Genomic DNA, 12,605 nt, shown 5'->3' on the forward strand with positions numbered 1-12,605 from the left:
CACTTTTTGCAAGTTTGAAGATATTTTCTTCATTGGGATGCTTGAAATGAAGCGAGCTATAAATAGCTTCATGAAGGCATTAATTTCGATAACTGCTTTATTGATAGCTCTTGATGTGCTAGGGCTGGAAAATAAATCATCAGCATGAGCATCTTGTTGAACCTGTATGTTGCTACTAACGTTCTCATATTGAGGGGGCTGGCTCATTGTTGATGTGCTGATCTAGCACTTCGTTTGAGCTTGTAGCCATTGTTTATGCTCCTTTAGCAGGAACCACATCTTTGTTTTAAGGATTATTCAATAAAGGAGAGTCTCAATAAAAGCAAAGAAGTAAGGGAATTGAAGAATTTTTGTTGGGTTTACGGAGTTGTTATTGTTGGGTTCTTGAAGATTTTTTTTTTATTATTTTTATTTCAAAAATTGTTTAAAAACTTTAATCGTTAAATATTTTAAAAATTATTTTTGATTATTAAAAATATAGGTAAATATTTTATTAATTTTTTGAATCCCACATATTATAATTAATGAAAAACTAATAAAAAAATAAATCATTGAAAAAAAAAAGGCTAAATTAAGTTATACTGTAAAGTTAGTGGTCTGATCGAACTGAAAAATGTACTTAAAAGTCCAAAGCCAAATCCGACGGTCTATAATCATAAACTTTAGCTTATTTACCTTGATTAACCTGAGAAGACAACCAGCTACTTCTCGCTCCCAGAAGCCTCCTGTTTGGTCCCTTCGAAAATTTTATGCTTTGGAGCTCAGTAAAACTCGACAACGTTGCTGTATCAACTCAACTGAGTCAAGAGTTGAATGCAGCATGCATCGATTTATAAGCAAAGGGACCTTATTTTTTGGCTCCTTGGCAATTCCCCATTTGAAGAAGAAGGCTCTTAATTCATGGTCTGCTGTTCAGGACACCTATTTCACTACCAAGGTATATTTTCTTCGCCATTAAGTTGATAAAATTTTGGTTCATTTTATTTTATGAGCTTAATTTTGAAATTTCAATCATTCTTCCTTAATTTAATTCGATTTCTCTGTTGGTGCCAGAATTTTTTGATTTTGGTTTTTGTATAATTCTGGTTGTTTGAATATTTTCTTATTTCCAATTTTGGCATTTGGATCTGTTAGGACTTATTTGAGAGTCATAGGGTGGTGTTTACAGTCGGAACTTCTTTAGCATCAGTTGCTACAGCATGGGTTGGTATGTTTGTTTCAACTTATATTTATTTTCTCCCTAGTTCTTCCATTTTATCTATTTTTGCTTGACGTTGGTTGTTTTTGTGATTCAATGAAATTGGATTTTGGTGTTAAATACTGATAAAAGTTTTGCTATAATTTCGAAACTTGCAACAATTGTAAGTTAATTAGCTTGGATATTGATTATACGAACTTTGAAAAAGTGAATTGTTTCATCAATCAATTTCAAAGAGTTCTATTTGGATTGAACCTCCCAATTCATAACTCTGCTAATTTTGGGAATTTATTTGTGCAAGTATAAAGAAATAACTCAAATGGATTCTGCTACCATAGCTAGCACAATTGTATTCGCAGCAGTAAATAATCATTTGAAGAAAACCTTGTCAATTTACTGAATTGATTTGGCTATGTGCTCACCATGCAAGAATGGGGAGAAATTGAATCGGATCTAACTCCACCCAAAAACTAGCTCAAGGGAGAGGAGATTTGTCAAGTCTTATATATAGCTTAAATACCTCATCCCAAACTAATGTGGGACAAAACACCCCTTCACGCTTAGGCACGAACATTTGAAGCGTAGGCATAAACATCTAGAGCTTGAAGTTTGCAGGTGAACATGTGCGGGTGGCCTAAAATTGAAGCAAGGTAAGCTCTAATATCATGTAGAGAAAATGGATCGAGCCTAAATGCACCCCAAAAGTTAGCTTAAGGGGAGGAGGTTTGTCCAAGTCTTATATTTAGCTCAAATACCTCATCCCAAAACAATGTGAGATAACAATGAATGTGTTATCAAACCTTCACATTGAACTTCATAAAAACTTGACTTTTGGTTCATGAATTTGTTTCGATGTTCCATCCATTTTACATAAGATATTAAGCAAACTAGTAGTACAGCAAATTTAACAATTTATGTTCAAGCTTTTTATAATTTGTCTATAAAATGACAGATCTTTGATAATGAAAGAAAGAATTAGTACTTGTTATCTGGGTGTGACTGTGACCAAAATGAATTGTTCATTTTCAATATTTATGTTCTTGTATGGTTATAAGTGCATCCTACTTTTCACTATTGGATTTTTCAATTATTTCTCAGGACTGAGCATCTTTTGAAAATTGCAAATGAATGTGCAGGATATTCCTTACGTCATCTTCGTGATTCAAAAGTTGATCAAAGACTTGAATCAATTGAAAATGCTGTAAGTCTCTTTTGCATAATGCTGGATAGTCATTGCTGTTTACATTTTTCTTTGCTGGTAATATTTTTGTATCTCCTACCAAGTGGTATTTGGTTATAATTATGACATGGACCGTTTGAAGATGCTTCTTGGCTTGGTGGATAGAGTAGGTGGAAAAAGATGTCAAGCTCGTAATAGAACCACCCATCACGCCCCTTCTTCACCCTTTGAGAAAAAAAAAAAAAAAAAAAAAAGAAGAAGAAGAAGAAGAAAAAGGCGAACCTAGATTGTTGGAGTTCAGGCTTATTGACTGAATTGATTTTGCTAACCATTAATGGTATCAGATGCCTTATTTTAATGGTAGATTGTTCCAATTGGTATCTCTTCTTGGCTATCCTTGCAGCATCTATGCCTGTCACAAGTGCTGTGTCATTTTGATTTGTTCCTGATACTAAAATATTCTGATTGCCTTCTCTTTGTTTTGCTATGCCTATGTGACCTATATTTGTCTTCATAAATCCAAGGTTATCGTAGTTTGTTCTTGTCCCTTTAATATCGTCAGGATTCAAAGGTAGTGTTCATGATTACTTGTAATAAAAATCTTATGAGTAATAAAAATCTTATGAGTAATATCTCTGTTTACTTCAAATGGTGTAATTTTTCTGTGGTTATAGCAGACTGGCATTGTGATAGTCTTTGAATGTTAATTTTCCTACTTACTCCCTTCCTATGACTTTGGTGTTGTTTGTTGCATATAATTGTATTTTTTTTCTTGTGACGTGGTAGATGAAAAGCAATTATCATCTTGAACATGCTGAATTTAAAAAGCTTGTGGATCCTGGGAGTTCCAGTGTTGCTGCCTGTATTGCTACTGCTGGGACAACATTTGTTGTTGGGTTTGTTCCTATCTTATTTCCTTGGCCTTGTGTTATTGCTTTGTTTTCACTGACAATTTTTCAGTTCTTCCTATCCAACATTTTTTTGGTCTGGCATTAGTCAAACCTTTTTAGAATTGGTCCAATGTGATTGCACCTTATTAACTGCAGTTCATAGTTAAAGAAAAGATGATTGCTGTCTGCTGTGGTAAGATGTGCCCCTCAACTGGGGATGTGAAGGAGAGTTTGTTGAATTGTTATAAATTGCAACGAGTATGAATTATTTAGGGCAAAAGAAAAAAAAAAGAACTTTGAGATCAATGTTAATTCCATGAAATAATGGTGGTTTAACGCATTTCTTCTAGTGGTTTATGGCATCTCCCTCAATTGAAAGCATGCTAGTACGGGGAAGAAGGGCAATTCCACTTTGAATATATATATATATATATATTGAATTCTTTTTCTATTTCTTTTTATTTTAATGGGGAAGAGCTTGCTGCTTGCTAGTGTGGTTTAGAACAAACTTTGTTTGTCTGTTTTGCTGTCTTCTTTCGCAGTAAGGTAATGTTGTCACATTTTGAGGGTGAGTTGCATCTATGGATCTAGAAGCTAGGCTAGGAAAATGTGTTATTATGAATCTGTTCAGGCTGGATGTACTTGCTCAATTTGTCGCATGCTTTAAGGGTAAATTAAAGTGATGCAGAAGTGAAAATATTGAATTTGCTTTATGGAAGCCTAAAGAAGTGTAACCATCTGTTGGTTAGTTATGGCAGCACAGGTGTTCTACTGATGAGGAGAAAGTGACATACACATTTTGTTAATTTTTTCAAAACTTATGTATGTGTGATGCTATTATAATCTGACTCCACCTAAAATTTGTGGTGGGATTAGTCCTGACCGTGCCTCTTGAAGTCAATCTTCTTAGGTACTTATATACATATCATTTCACTAGTCTCTTTCCAGCATGAGACTTGGTTGTTACAGCTGCAAGGTAGTTGACTGGCAGGGGCTATATTAGATCGTCAATTATGTCTTATGTATGCTAAGAGAACCTGATAAATTTTCCTGTATACAAATATAAGAGTGCTTTCCCCCAAGATGATGTAGGATAGAAAGAATATGGAGGTCAAATTAAATGGAGAAAGTTTCAGACAACAATAAGGCTTTATTTTCTATATCATGAAGGCTGCAAATTGAAAAGCATATTCTGTCAATGACTATGGCCAAAACATGGATGGCTAGGTAGATATTTTATAAACCATTAAAAGGAGAACATAATGATGGATTTCTAAGTTGCATCACTAAATGTGGGGGAGTGTGAAAGAAAGTTGTTGAAGAAGGTTCCTCCATTTTGATGAGACAAGTGAGCACCTGAAGAATTTTAGCCAAATACTAAAGATGGTTTGGTTTGAGAAAGGCCAAAGAACATGAGTGTTGTTGGTGAAGAGAATAGATGTGATGGCTGAGGATCCAATGATGTATATGGATTTAGATGTAGTTAATGGTTAGAGAAGTATTTCCGTTAGTTGATCACAAGTAGGCTAATGGTGCCTATTCCTTATTAGCTTCTTGTTATTTTTGTAGAAGGGTTATGTTTTTTCCTAGTTTTGGGCTCAGCTTATAATAGCTGAAAGATATTACAATAATCATATCCTCGATCCAGGTTTTTCAACTGATAATGGGTTCTTTGACATTCAGTCTTCAATTGAGAGAACTTTGAATTTCTGGATTGTTCATTTACCTGCATTTACTGAATTGCAGGTATGGCTTTGGTTGGCGAGGCGGAAGATGGTATGCAAATAGGAAGTACAGAAAGGAACAGATGAAATTACTAGGGCAGATAAAGCCTAAAAGGTGGCAGTTGTTGGCACGCATGAGACCTAAGGAGTGGCAATTCCAGTTTATTAAAAGAAGATTTCCAAGATACAGAGCCTCCGAATGTGAAGGTAAAGCATCTGAAAAGATGCTGAAGGATGCTCCTACAACACATAATCCTGGAGAATTCCATCGGTCTTGTTAGAACAACATCAGTCCCTGCATTTTTTTTTTTTTTTTGTGTAGATATCCTGAGATCATAGGAAAAGAGATTATATATGTAGTTTCAAACTTATTGAAGAATGTCTTCTAAACTGGCAGTTTGGATGTGATGCATTATGTCATCATCTTTTTCTCTTTGTCCTGCTTTTAGTGGGATATGTCAGATGTCCTTATCCTCTTCATACAATTTTATTCTGAGAATCTGAGTATTTGAGATATATGTTAATGGATTTTTGCCTTTTTCTCCTGATAAACATTTCTAATAATTACTCTTTTAAGAAATGCCATTGTGTAGTTCAATAATTGCTGCAAGTTGCCTAAGAAATCGGCACTTGTTCCAGACTATACTGAATGTAATTAGTTGTGATGGAAGAAAATATTGTGTGTTGAAGTAAAAAATTCAATTTATCATTTTGGATTGAAGTTAGCTTGGAAATGAATCATTTGAATAACTTTGTATAAGTGAAGGAGGAACAGCTGGCCTAAATTTGCTCTGCATCTGCCGGACAGCATCTTAAGTTTGTAATGATGCTGAAATAAGCTGAGACAAAATGTTCTTTAATGCGTATGATCTTCCCTATTTTCCATGTTGGGTTGATCGATGGAAGATATGTCTAATTTCTTGTTAGAATGTGGAATCTTGAGTCTTTTGCCAATCTGAACTTTGACGTTCATGCCATTGGTTGATTTCTAATGAGTGGTTAGGCCGCCCCACCCATTAGATGCCTTGAACAACCGGTTGATGACATTGCTCCAGGGGTTCTATAAATTGTGGAACACAAGGCAGTTGGAGCAAGAAAGGAAGCACTTGAAGATGGGTAATGCTATAACATTGACAGTCATACTAATTCTTTTCTGTGGATCAGCATATGGAAAGAGATCAATGCTATATTCAGTGAAAGGTCTGGATGTTGTGACTGCGTTGGCCCCATCTGCCAGTGATGGGATTTGCAAAACACTAGTGGAGATACACGGCTATCCTTGTGAAGAACATACGGTTATATTCCTTATATTAATATTCAGTTTATGAAGTTTATTCGTTAATGCTGGCTAATTATAGTTGGTGGAACTTTGATTGGATTTAGGTAACTACACAAGATGGATTTATTCTTGGCCTACAGAGAATTCCAGGGGGGGCAGCTGGTGGGACTCCAGGAAACAAGACACCAGTTCTATTACAACATGGCATACTAATGGTAGGTAATTTGATTTCGTTAGCAAATGTTGATAAACTAAAGAGTACGTGGATATTCCTAGTGATGAAACGGATGACAGGATGGAGCAGTGTGGGTGATGTTACCTCCAGGTCAATCTTTGGCATTCCTCTTGGCAGATAATGGATTTGATGTGTGGCTTGCCAATGCAAGAGGAACTGAATCTAGCAGTGGACACACATCGCTTCGTCCAAATGACCCGGTTATTTTCCCTCTTTCTACATGAAGTTATTCTCTCAATCAATCTTTTTTATTTTTGTAATAATTTTGGTTTGTTTCTCAGGCTTTCTGGAATTGGTCATGGGATGAATTAGCAGGTTTTGATCTCCCTGCTACATTTCAATATGTGCACAACCAAACAGGACAGCAGCTGCACTATGTTGCTCATTCACTGGTATTTTCACACGCTCTGCTGCCTCATTTTTCTCCCATAATCCACTTTCTGTAGTGGAGATGCTAAGCTTGCAATCTTTTATAGGGAACTTTGACTGCTCTGTCGGCCTTTTCCAAAAATCAGTTGTTGGATATGATGAGATCAGCTGCCCTAATTGGACCTGTTGCCTACATGGGTCAGATAACATCTCCGGTTGCAAAAGTGGCTGCTGATGTCTTAACTGGCAATGTGAATGCTAAACCCTTTTGTCTATGTTGATTATCTAATTGAATGATGCTCCCTGAAAGGTAACCATTTTTATATATGATTTTTAACATTGTTTTGACAGGCATCATTCTGGCTAGGTGTTGCTGAATTTGATCCAATGGGGTAAATTTCAACAACCTTATTCTTTTATTATGTTAAACATGATCGAACAGGGTAAAATTTCAACATTATTTTGAAAATTCATGTAACGCTTTACATTTGTCGAAATGAATCCTTTTTGCCCCTAATGAAACAGGGATGCAGGTAGAACACTGATCAATGATGTCTGCAGTACACCAGGTGTTGACTGTAGTGATTTGTTGACTGCCTTCACAGGTACTATACATGTTCTTAGTTTCTGAACTGGCACTTGCATTTGAGAAGTTCAACTCCAGTGTTGATTACAATGTGCCATATCTATAGGTCCCAACTGCTGCTTGAACAGGTCCATGCTTGGTGTTTTCTTAAGCCATGGGCCTCAGTCAACAGCAACAAAGAACCTCATCCATCAGTCTCAGAGTAAGTGCATCTAAATTCCTATTACCCAAGCCAAAGCACCACTAGCAAACTAGCTTAAGAAAAATAGTATAGTATCTGAATGTTACTCTGATGTGATGATAGTTGGAGTTAGGTTAGGCCTCATCAATAAGAATGCTAGATGCTTCTCTTCACTTGAAATCTAAATATTGAAAACTGCTTCAAAGTATACTAATCTGAATGACTTGTCATTAAGGTATGGTTCTTTAAACATAATTTTTGGTTTCTGGACAGTGATCAAAAAAGGAACCATAACAATGTATGACTACAACAATGAAGATGAAAACAAGAAACACTATGGACAGCCTACACCACCAGTGTATGACATGACACACATTCCAAATGATGTTCCCCTCTTCCTTGGGTGTGGAGCAAAGGATGCTCTTTCTGATACCAAAGATGTGCAGCTTTTGCTGGATAACCTAAAAGATCATGTTAAAGATAAACTAGTGGTTCAGACCATTGAAAATTATGCTCATGTAGATTTTATCTTTGCTGAAAATGTTAAGCAAATTATATATGATCCTCTTATCGCTTTCGTAAAGCTTCATTGAAGATATTGCTTGGGAAGAATCCTGTGGCAAGATGTGTTTCTTGCTGTTTCTTTCCCCTTCAATGCTGTCAGTGGCTGTGTGGTGTTAAATAAAACTGCTTGACCTTTATGTCAGTAAAATTGATTGCAAAAATTGCTTTTGCTGGTAGTTTTTCAATTTCAAACATCTTTTTCGGATGCTATGACTCACAGGGTGGTTTTACCTTGTTTGTCCATGGCTAATCTTCATAATCCATTCCGGTTAATATCTATGCAAGCTCCTTATAAGTACTAAGCCTCGATCTGTATACTTATGGAAAAAGGTGCTTACCCACAAAATGAGGGATAAATAAATTGCCTATGTGTTTTATAACACCCAATGTGTTAACATGGGGAAATTAAGAAACCAGTAAAGAAAATAATGAGAGAGAGAGAGAGAGAGAGAGAGAGAGAGAGAGAGAGAGAATTTACTTGCAAGAAGGGTTCTCCCTCTGGTCAAGTGCAAGAGGACGGAGAGAGGAAAAAGAAAAGGGAAGACTAATGGCAAGATCCATGGCGCTGAAGATGGGTACCTATGACCTACCAGACAACTTTGGGGAAAATCAATCCTGCTGTTGGCATTCATAAAACAACAGCAGCAATTCCAGGTTTTTTACCCATCTGGATGTTTCTTGAACGAGCATTGGTAAGAATGAACACAACTTGTTTGCTACTTTTTCTTGCTCAAGTTCTTCCCTTTGTTTTTCCCCTTGTTGTAAGGACCTTGTTAGCGGCATGCCCAAGAAAAGAATGTCAACAATGTTCTGGGTGTTTGATCGCAACGGTTGACTTACAGGATCATTTCATGGCACCGTATTATTCTAATCATATGTACTTCATAGTATTTTTCACAGTTGATTGACTTTGACGCGTAAGTTGCCATTTATCATCTTTCTTGAAACCCATTTGAACAATGTCAATAACAGGGATAGAATGTATGAACAGAAGAAGGTAAGTCTTAGTCCTTTATGCCCCTAGTTGGCATTATATTTTCAGGTATAACTATTCAAGACAAATGAGTCTGTCGGACATTATGTTCCTGGTCCACATGTTTTGTCTTGATCACCTGTGGAATGCCTTTTTATAATAAGGAATCATGCCATTGATAAAATCTATATAATTTAGATAAAAACGAATTTATTAATAGGACAAATAGCCCCCACCACAAACCCTGTTTGGACCTAGCGTTAAATTTGTTGACAGATTTTATTTCTAAGACTCTTCATGTGGATATGTGTTTCTGTCCCTGTCTTGGGCTTCTGCCACTAAAATTTTGCTAGACCATTGAAAGTTTGGTGGAGAGAGAAAAAATATATCATACATAGTTATAGATGGCCAATAGCTTAACCTTAATAATATTTATATCTATACTTTTCTGTGGGTCAGCAGCTGGAAATAGAGCAAAGTTGTTTCCAGCCAAAAGTCACGGGAGCATAGCTGCAGTGGTTCCAGAAGACACTGATGGCATTTGCAAATCAATGGTTGAGAAGCACAACTATGTCTGTGAAGAGCATACGGTAAATTTTTCTGAACTAGTAAATTTTTCTCATCTTGAAGACAGTGTGATAAAGTTCAATGGATTTCAGGTCACAACACAAGATGGTTATATTCTCAGTTTGCAGAGAATCCCAGTTGGGAGGTCCGGCGAGTTCCCAGGGAACAGACCACCTGTTCTGTTGCAGCATGGACTACTAATGGTAAGTAATTAAGCTGAGACTTTGGTTTTCATTTCTAATTAAAAGTATGATCTAACAAGCTGTGATATGAATGCAGGATGGAATAACCTGGCTGCTATTACCACCAGAACAATCTTTAGCATTCCTCTTGGCCGATAATGGTTATGATGTGTGGCTAGCTAACACTCGGGGAACGAAATATAGCCGTGGCCATATATCACTTAGTCCATATGATCCTGTAATTTTCGTTCTCCTTTTTCACATCTTATTCTCCATGTTTGTCACTTCCTTTTTTTTGCGTGAATTAATTAATGATGTTGGTATTTTCTAGGCCTATTGGGATTGGTCATGGGATGAACTGGTAGCTTATGATCTTCCTGCTACATATAAGTATGTTCATGTTCAAACGGGACAAAAACTGCACTATGTTGGACATTCACTGGTAAATTTTTGCAGAGTCCACTGGTTCAAGTTGTCTAGGACAATATCAACAACAATGGAGATACTAACTTTTGAATTCCTTTCTAGGGTACTTTGATTGCTCTGGCTTCCTTTTCAAAGAGTCAAGTATTGAACATGTTGAGATCAGCTGCCTTACTTTGCCCAATTGCTTATGTTGGTCAGATGACCTCCCCACTTGCAAGAAATTCTGCTCAAAATTTTCTTGCTGAGGTGAGTACTGGTTGCTGCTTTCTATATTATCTCATGGAGTGGAACTTCTCTAATGAACCATATATCCTTCTGTGACAGACTTTATACCGGTGGGGTATTCTCGAATTTGATCCAAGAGGGTATCTATGCAACTCTGCTTTCTTACCTTTCTTGTATCATTTATCATCTACATGGTATTTACTTAGTTTCAGTTGTATTGCTACCACTGCTTAACTGCATAAAATTACCGCGTGGTCCTCCTAAACCTAAACCTTAACTTAATAGATCAATCCTTGGTAACTTATAGAGACAAAAATTAATTATTTCCCCCTGAATTTCTAGTGTTAATTTTGTTTGCTTTTCCCTATAATTCAGGTAAAACTGGAATCCAGATAGTGATGCTGCATTTCAATGTGTAAAATAAATCATAAATGACTCTTTTACACTTTCTTTCTTTCTTTCTTTCCCCCATTGCAAACTTGTTCATAATTGTACAGGGAATCCGTAATCAAATTTCTCAAGGACATATGTAAAAGAACAGGTATTGATTGCACCAACTTGTTGACTTCTTTCACAGGTAGTGAACGTGTTCCTAATTAGTAAATGTTAGCTCCAAGACTTGATTTTCCATTACTGACTATTTACATTATTGCCATATACAGGCCAGAATTGTTGCCTGAATTCCTCCATTGTAGATGTCTTTCTAGACCATGAGCCTCAGTCATCATCTACAAAGAACATGATGCATCTGTCTCAGAGTATGCACTTCTAAAAAGTGAAGTAAATTTGAAGATTTTTTGGTTGAAAATGTATTTTGAATCTAATTTGCAAGTTTTGGACAGTGATTAGAGAAGGAACAATAACAATGTTCAATTACAATAATAAGGATGAGAACAGGAAACACTATGGGCAGCCAACTCCTCCAGTGTACAAGATGACAAATATTCCCAAACACCTTCCTCTCTTCCTCAGCAATGGAGGGGCAGATGCACTGTCTGATGTTAACGACGTACAACTCTTGCTCGATAGCCTGAAGGATCATGATGGAGATAAGCTTGTAATTCAATACAGAGCTGACTATGCTCATGCAGATTATGTTATGGGAGAAAATGCTAAGCAAGACGTATATGAGCCTCTCATTGCTTTCTTTAAACTTCAGTAAGAATGTCTCTAGGGGAAAAGAATGTGGATTGATTCTCTTGTTTGCTTTTGCTAGTGACAATCTTTATATTTTTATTTTGCTTGGTCAAATTTTCTTCTGCACTTTCAGTAGTGTTACAACTGTTAAAATGACCTTCTAAAGTTACATAGTTGAATACAAAAGTTCATTTTTGACAGCAGACCTTCTTTGTTGATGATTTTATATTATGTAATCAAATACGTAATGGAATTGATCTGAGTTTGAGTAGTGGTTCATGTTTGTGGAACCAAATGCTCTAAATCAAATAGTAGGATTATGATTTCGGATTTTATTCCAATACTATTATGGTTTGATTCCATTTGAGTCAATCAAATTGTTGATTTTTTTTTTGTCATTTTTCTTTTGTGAAATAAAAAAACTCTGATTTGAACCAAACTGGACAGGAATCGCTCAGTATAGTTTGATTCAAAAGGGAGCGAGACAGTTTTAGTCCAGTTCAAGCCTGTGAAATGTAATCCATTGCCGCATGGCCTTACTTTGATTTTATGATTTGGGTTTGATTCAAAGATGGTTCTAAACTAATGGTTTTAGTCCAATTATAGTTCTGATTCGATTTGGATTTGGAGTAATCCATTGGTTTTTTTTCTTAAAAAACATTGGCGATTTGTACTAGACTAGACTGTTGGTTGAGTCTTTGGTTCTGATCCAGTTCGGTTCAAGGGGAAGGACCAGCCCTCCCTCAAGATGGTTCCAATCTGATTGATCCTCATAAAACATTGATCAGTTTCAGTCTCGGGTTTAATCGGGTCAATTCTGAGCTCAACCTGAATTGTGGTCTAGTCTACTATAATCATGGCTACAATTCAGTTCTAGCCTAGAATCGAA

The 12,605-nt window shown here is 36.3% G+C and overlaps 3 protein-coding genes and 1 long non-coding RNA gene across 6 annotated transcripts; 3 read left to right on the forward strand and 1 right to left on the reverse strand.

Annotated features, from left to right (window-relative positions):
• The first annotated feature begins 657 nt into the window (after window positions 1–657).
• Window positions 658–5,544, forward strand: LOC110661065 (uncharacterized). The gene is made up of 5 exons (XM_021819590.2): window positions 658–937; window positions 1,135–1,207; window positions 2,335–2,399; window positions 3,165–3,274; window positions 5,015–5,544. The coding sequence occupies exons 1-5, from the start codon at window positions 821–823 to the stop codon at window positions 5,271–5,273; spliced, it is 624 nt and encodes a 207-aa protein (XP_021675282.2). The 5' UTR covers window positions 658–820; the 3' UTR covers window positions 5,274–5,544.
• A 127-nt stretch (window positions 5,545–5,671) lies between these two features.
• LOC110661064 (triacylglycerol lipase 2) lies at window positions 5,672–8,367 on the forward strand. 2 transcript variants are annotated; one of them, XM_021819588.2, is made up of 9 exons: window positions 5,672–6,287; window positions 6,376–6,486; window positions 6,566–6,706; window positions 6,788–6,898; window positions 6,983–7,126; window positions 7,227–7,267; window positions 7,401–7,480; window positions 7,568–7,663; window positions 7,916–8,367. In XM_021819588.2, the coding sequence occupies exons 1-9, from the start codon at window positions 6,033–6,035 to the stop codon at window positions 8,233–8,235; spliced, it is 1,299 nt and encodes a 432-aa protein (XP_021675280.2). In that variant the 5' UTR covers window positions 5,672–6,032; the 3' UTR covers window positions 8,236–8,367. The 2 variants fall into 2 exon arrangements, with proteins under 2 accessions (XP_021675280.2, XP_021675281.2); XM_021819589.2 differs by lacking the exon at window positions 7,568–7,663.
• On the reverse strand, window positions 7,849–8,519 carry LOC110661066 (uncharacterized). Its single transcript, XR_009140759.1, has 2 exons — window positions 8,438–8,519; window positions 7,849–8,103 (listed from the first exon to the last, which is right to left on the reverse strand). It is a non-coding gene; the product is annotated as an uncharacterized LOC110661066 (long non-coding RNA).
• Window positions 8,520–9,298: 779 nt separating this feature from the next.
• LOC110661063 (triacylglycerol lipase 2) lies at window positions 9,299–11,919 on the forward strand. Of its 2 annotated transcripts, none has more exons than XM_021819586.2 (9): window positions 9,299–9,769; window positions 9,839–9,949; window positions 10,026–10,166; window positions 10,260–10,370; window positions 10,457–10,600; window positions 10,679–10,719; window positions 11,077–11,156; window positions 11,242–11,337; window positions 11,422–11,919. In XM_021819586.2, exons 1-9 carry the CDS (start codon window positions 9,584–9,586, stop codon window positions 11,739–11,741), a joined length of 1,230 nt encoding a protein of 409 aa, XP_021675278.1. In that variant the 5' UTR covers window positions 9,299–9,583; the 3' UTR covers window positions 11,742–11,919. The 2 variants fall into 2 exon arrangements, with proteins under 2 accessions (XP_021675278.1, XP_021675279.1); XM_021819587.2 differs by having other exon boundaries at window positions 11,077–11,120.
• Window positions 11,920–12,605: the final 686 nt, after the last annotated feature.

Source organism: Hevea brasiliensis, chromosome 10 (assembly GCF_030052815.1).
Source record: "Hevea brasiliensis isolate MT/VB/25A 57/8 chromosome 10, ASM3005281v1, whole genome shotgun sequence".
Taxonomy (NCBI): domain Eukaryota; kingdom Viridiplantae; phylum Streptophyta; class Magnoliopsida; order Malpighiales; family Euphorbiaceae; genus Hevea; species Hevea brasiliensis.

What these genes read in the sequence shown, in the direction of transcription:
- LOC110661065 (XM_021819590.2), top strand. Translation starts at nt 821, where the DNA reads ATGCATCGATTTATAAGCAAAGGGACCTTATTTTTTGGCTCCTTGGCA. An exon ending in AGTTGCTACAGCATGGGTTG is followed by an intron (nt 1,208 to 2,334) that starts GTATGTTTGTTT and finishes ATGAATGTGCAG; the next exon opens with GATATTCCTTACGTCATCTT. An exon ending in TTGAATCAATTGAAAATGCT is followed by an intron (nt 2,400 to 3,164) that starts GTAAGTCTCTTT and finishes GTGACGTGGTAG; the next exon opens with ATGAAAAGCAATTATCATCT.
- LOC110661064 (XM_021819588.2), top strand. Translation starts at nt 6,033, where the DNA reads ATGACATTGCTCCAGGGGTTCTATAAATTGTGGAACACAAGGCAGTTG. An exon ending in TACAACATGGCATACTAATG is followed by an intron (nt 6,487 to 6,565) that starts GTAGGTAATTTG and finishes AACGGATGACAG; the next exon opens with GATGGAGCAGTGTGGGTGAT. An exon ending in ACTATGTTGCTCATTCACTG is followed by an intron (nt 6,899 to 6,982) that starts GTATTTTCACAC and finishes AATCTTTTATAG; the next exon opens with GGAACTTTGACTGCTCTGTC.
- LOC110661063 (XM_021819586.2), top strand. Translation starts at nt 9,584, where the DNA reads ATGGCCAATAGCTTAACCTTAATAATATTTATATCTATACTTTTCTGT. An exon ending in TGCAGCATGGACTACTAATG is followed by an intron (nt 9,950 to 10,025) that starts GTAAGTAATTAA and finishes ATATGAATGCAG; the next exon opens with GATGGAATAACCTGGCTGCT. An exon ending in CACTTAGTCCATATGATCCT is followed by an intron (nt 10,167 to 10,259) that starts GTAATTTTCGTT and finishes GGTATTTTCTAG; the next exon opens with GCCTATTGGGATTGGTCATG.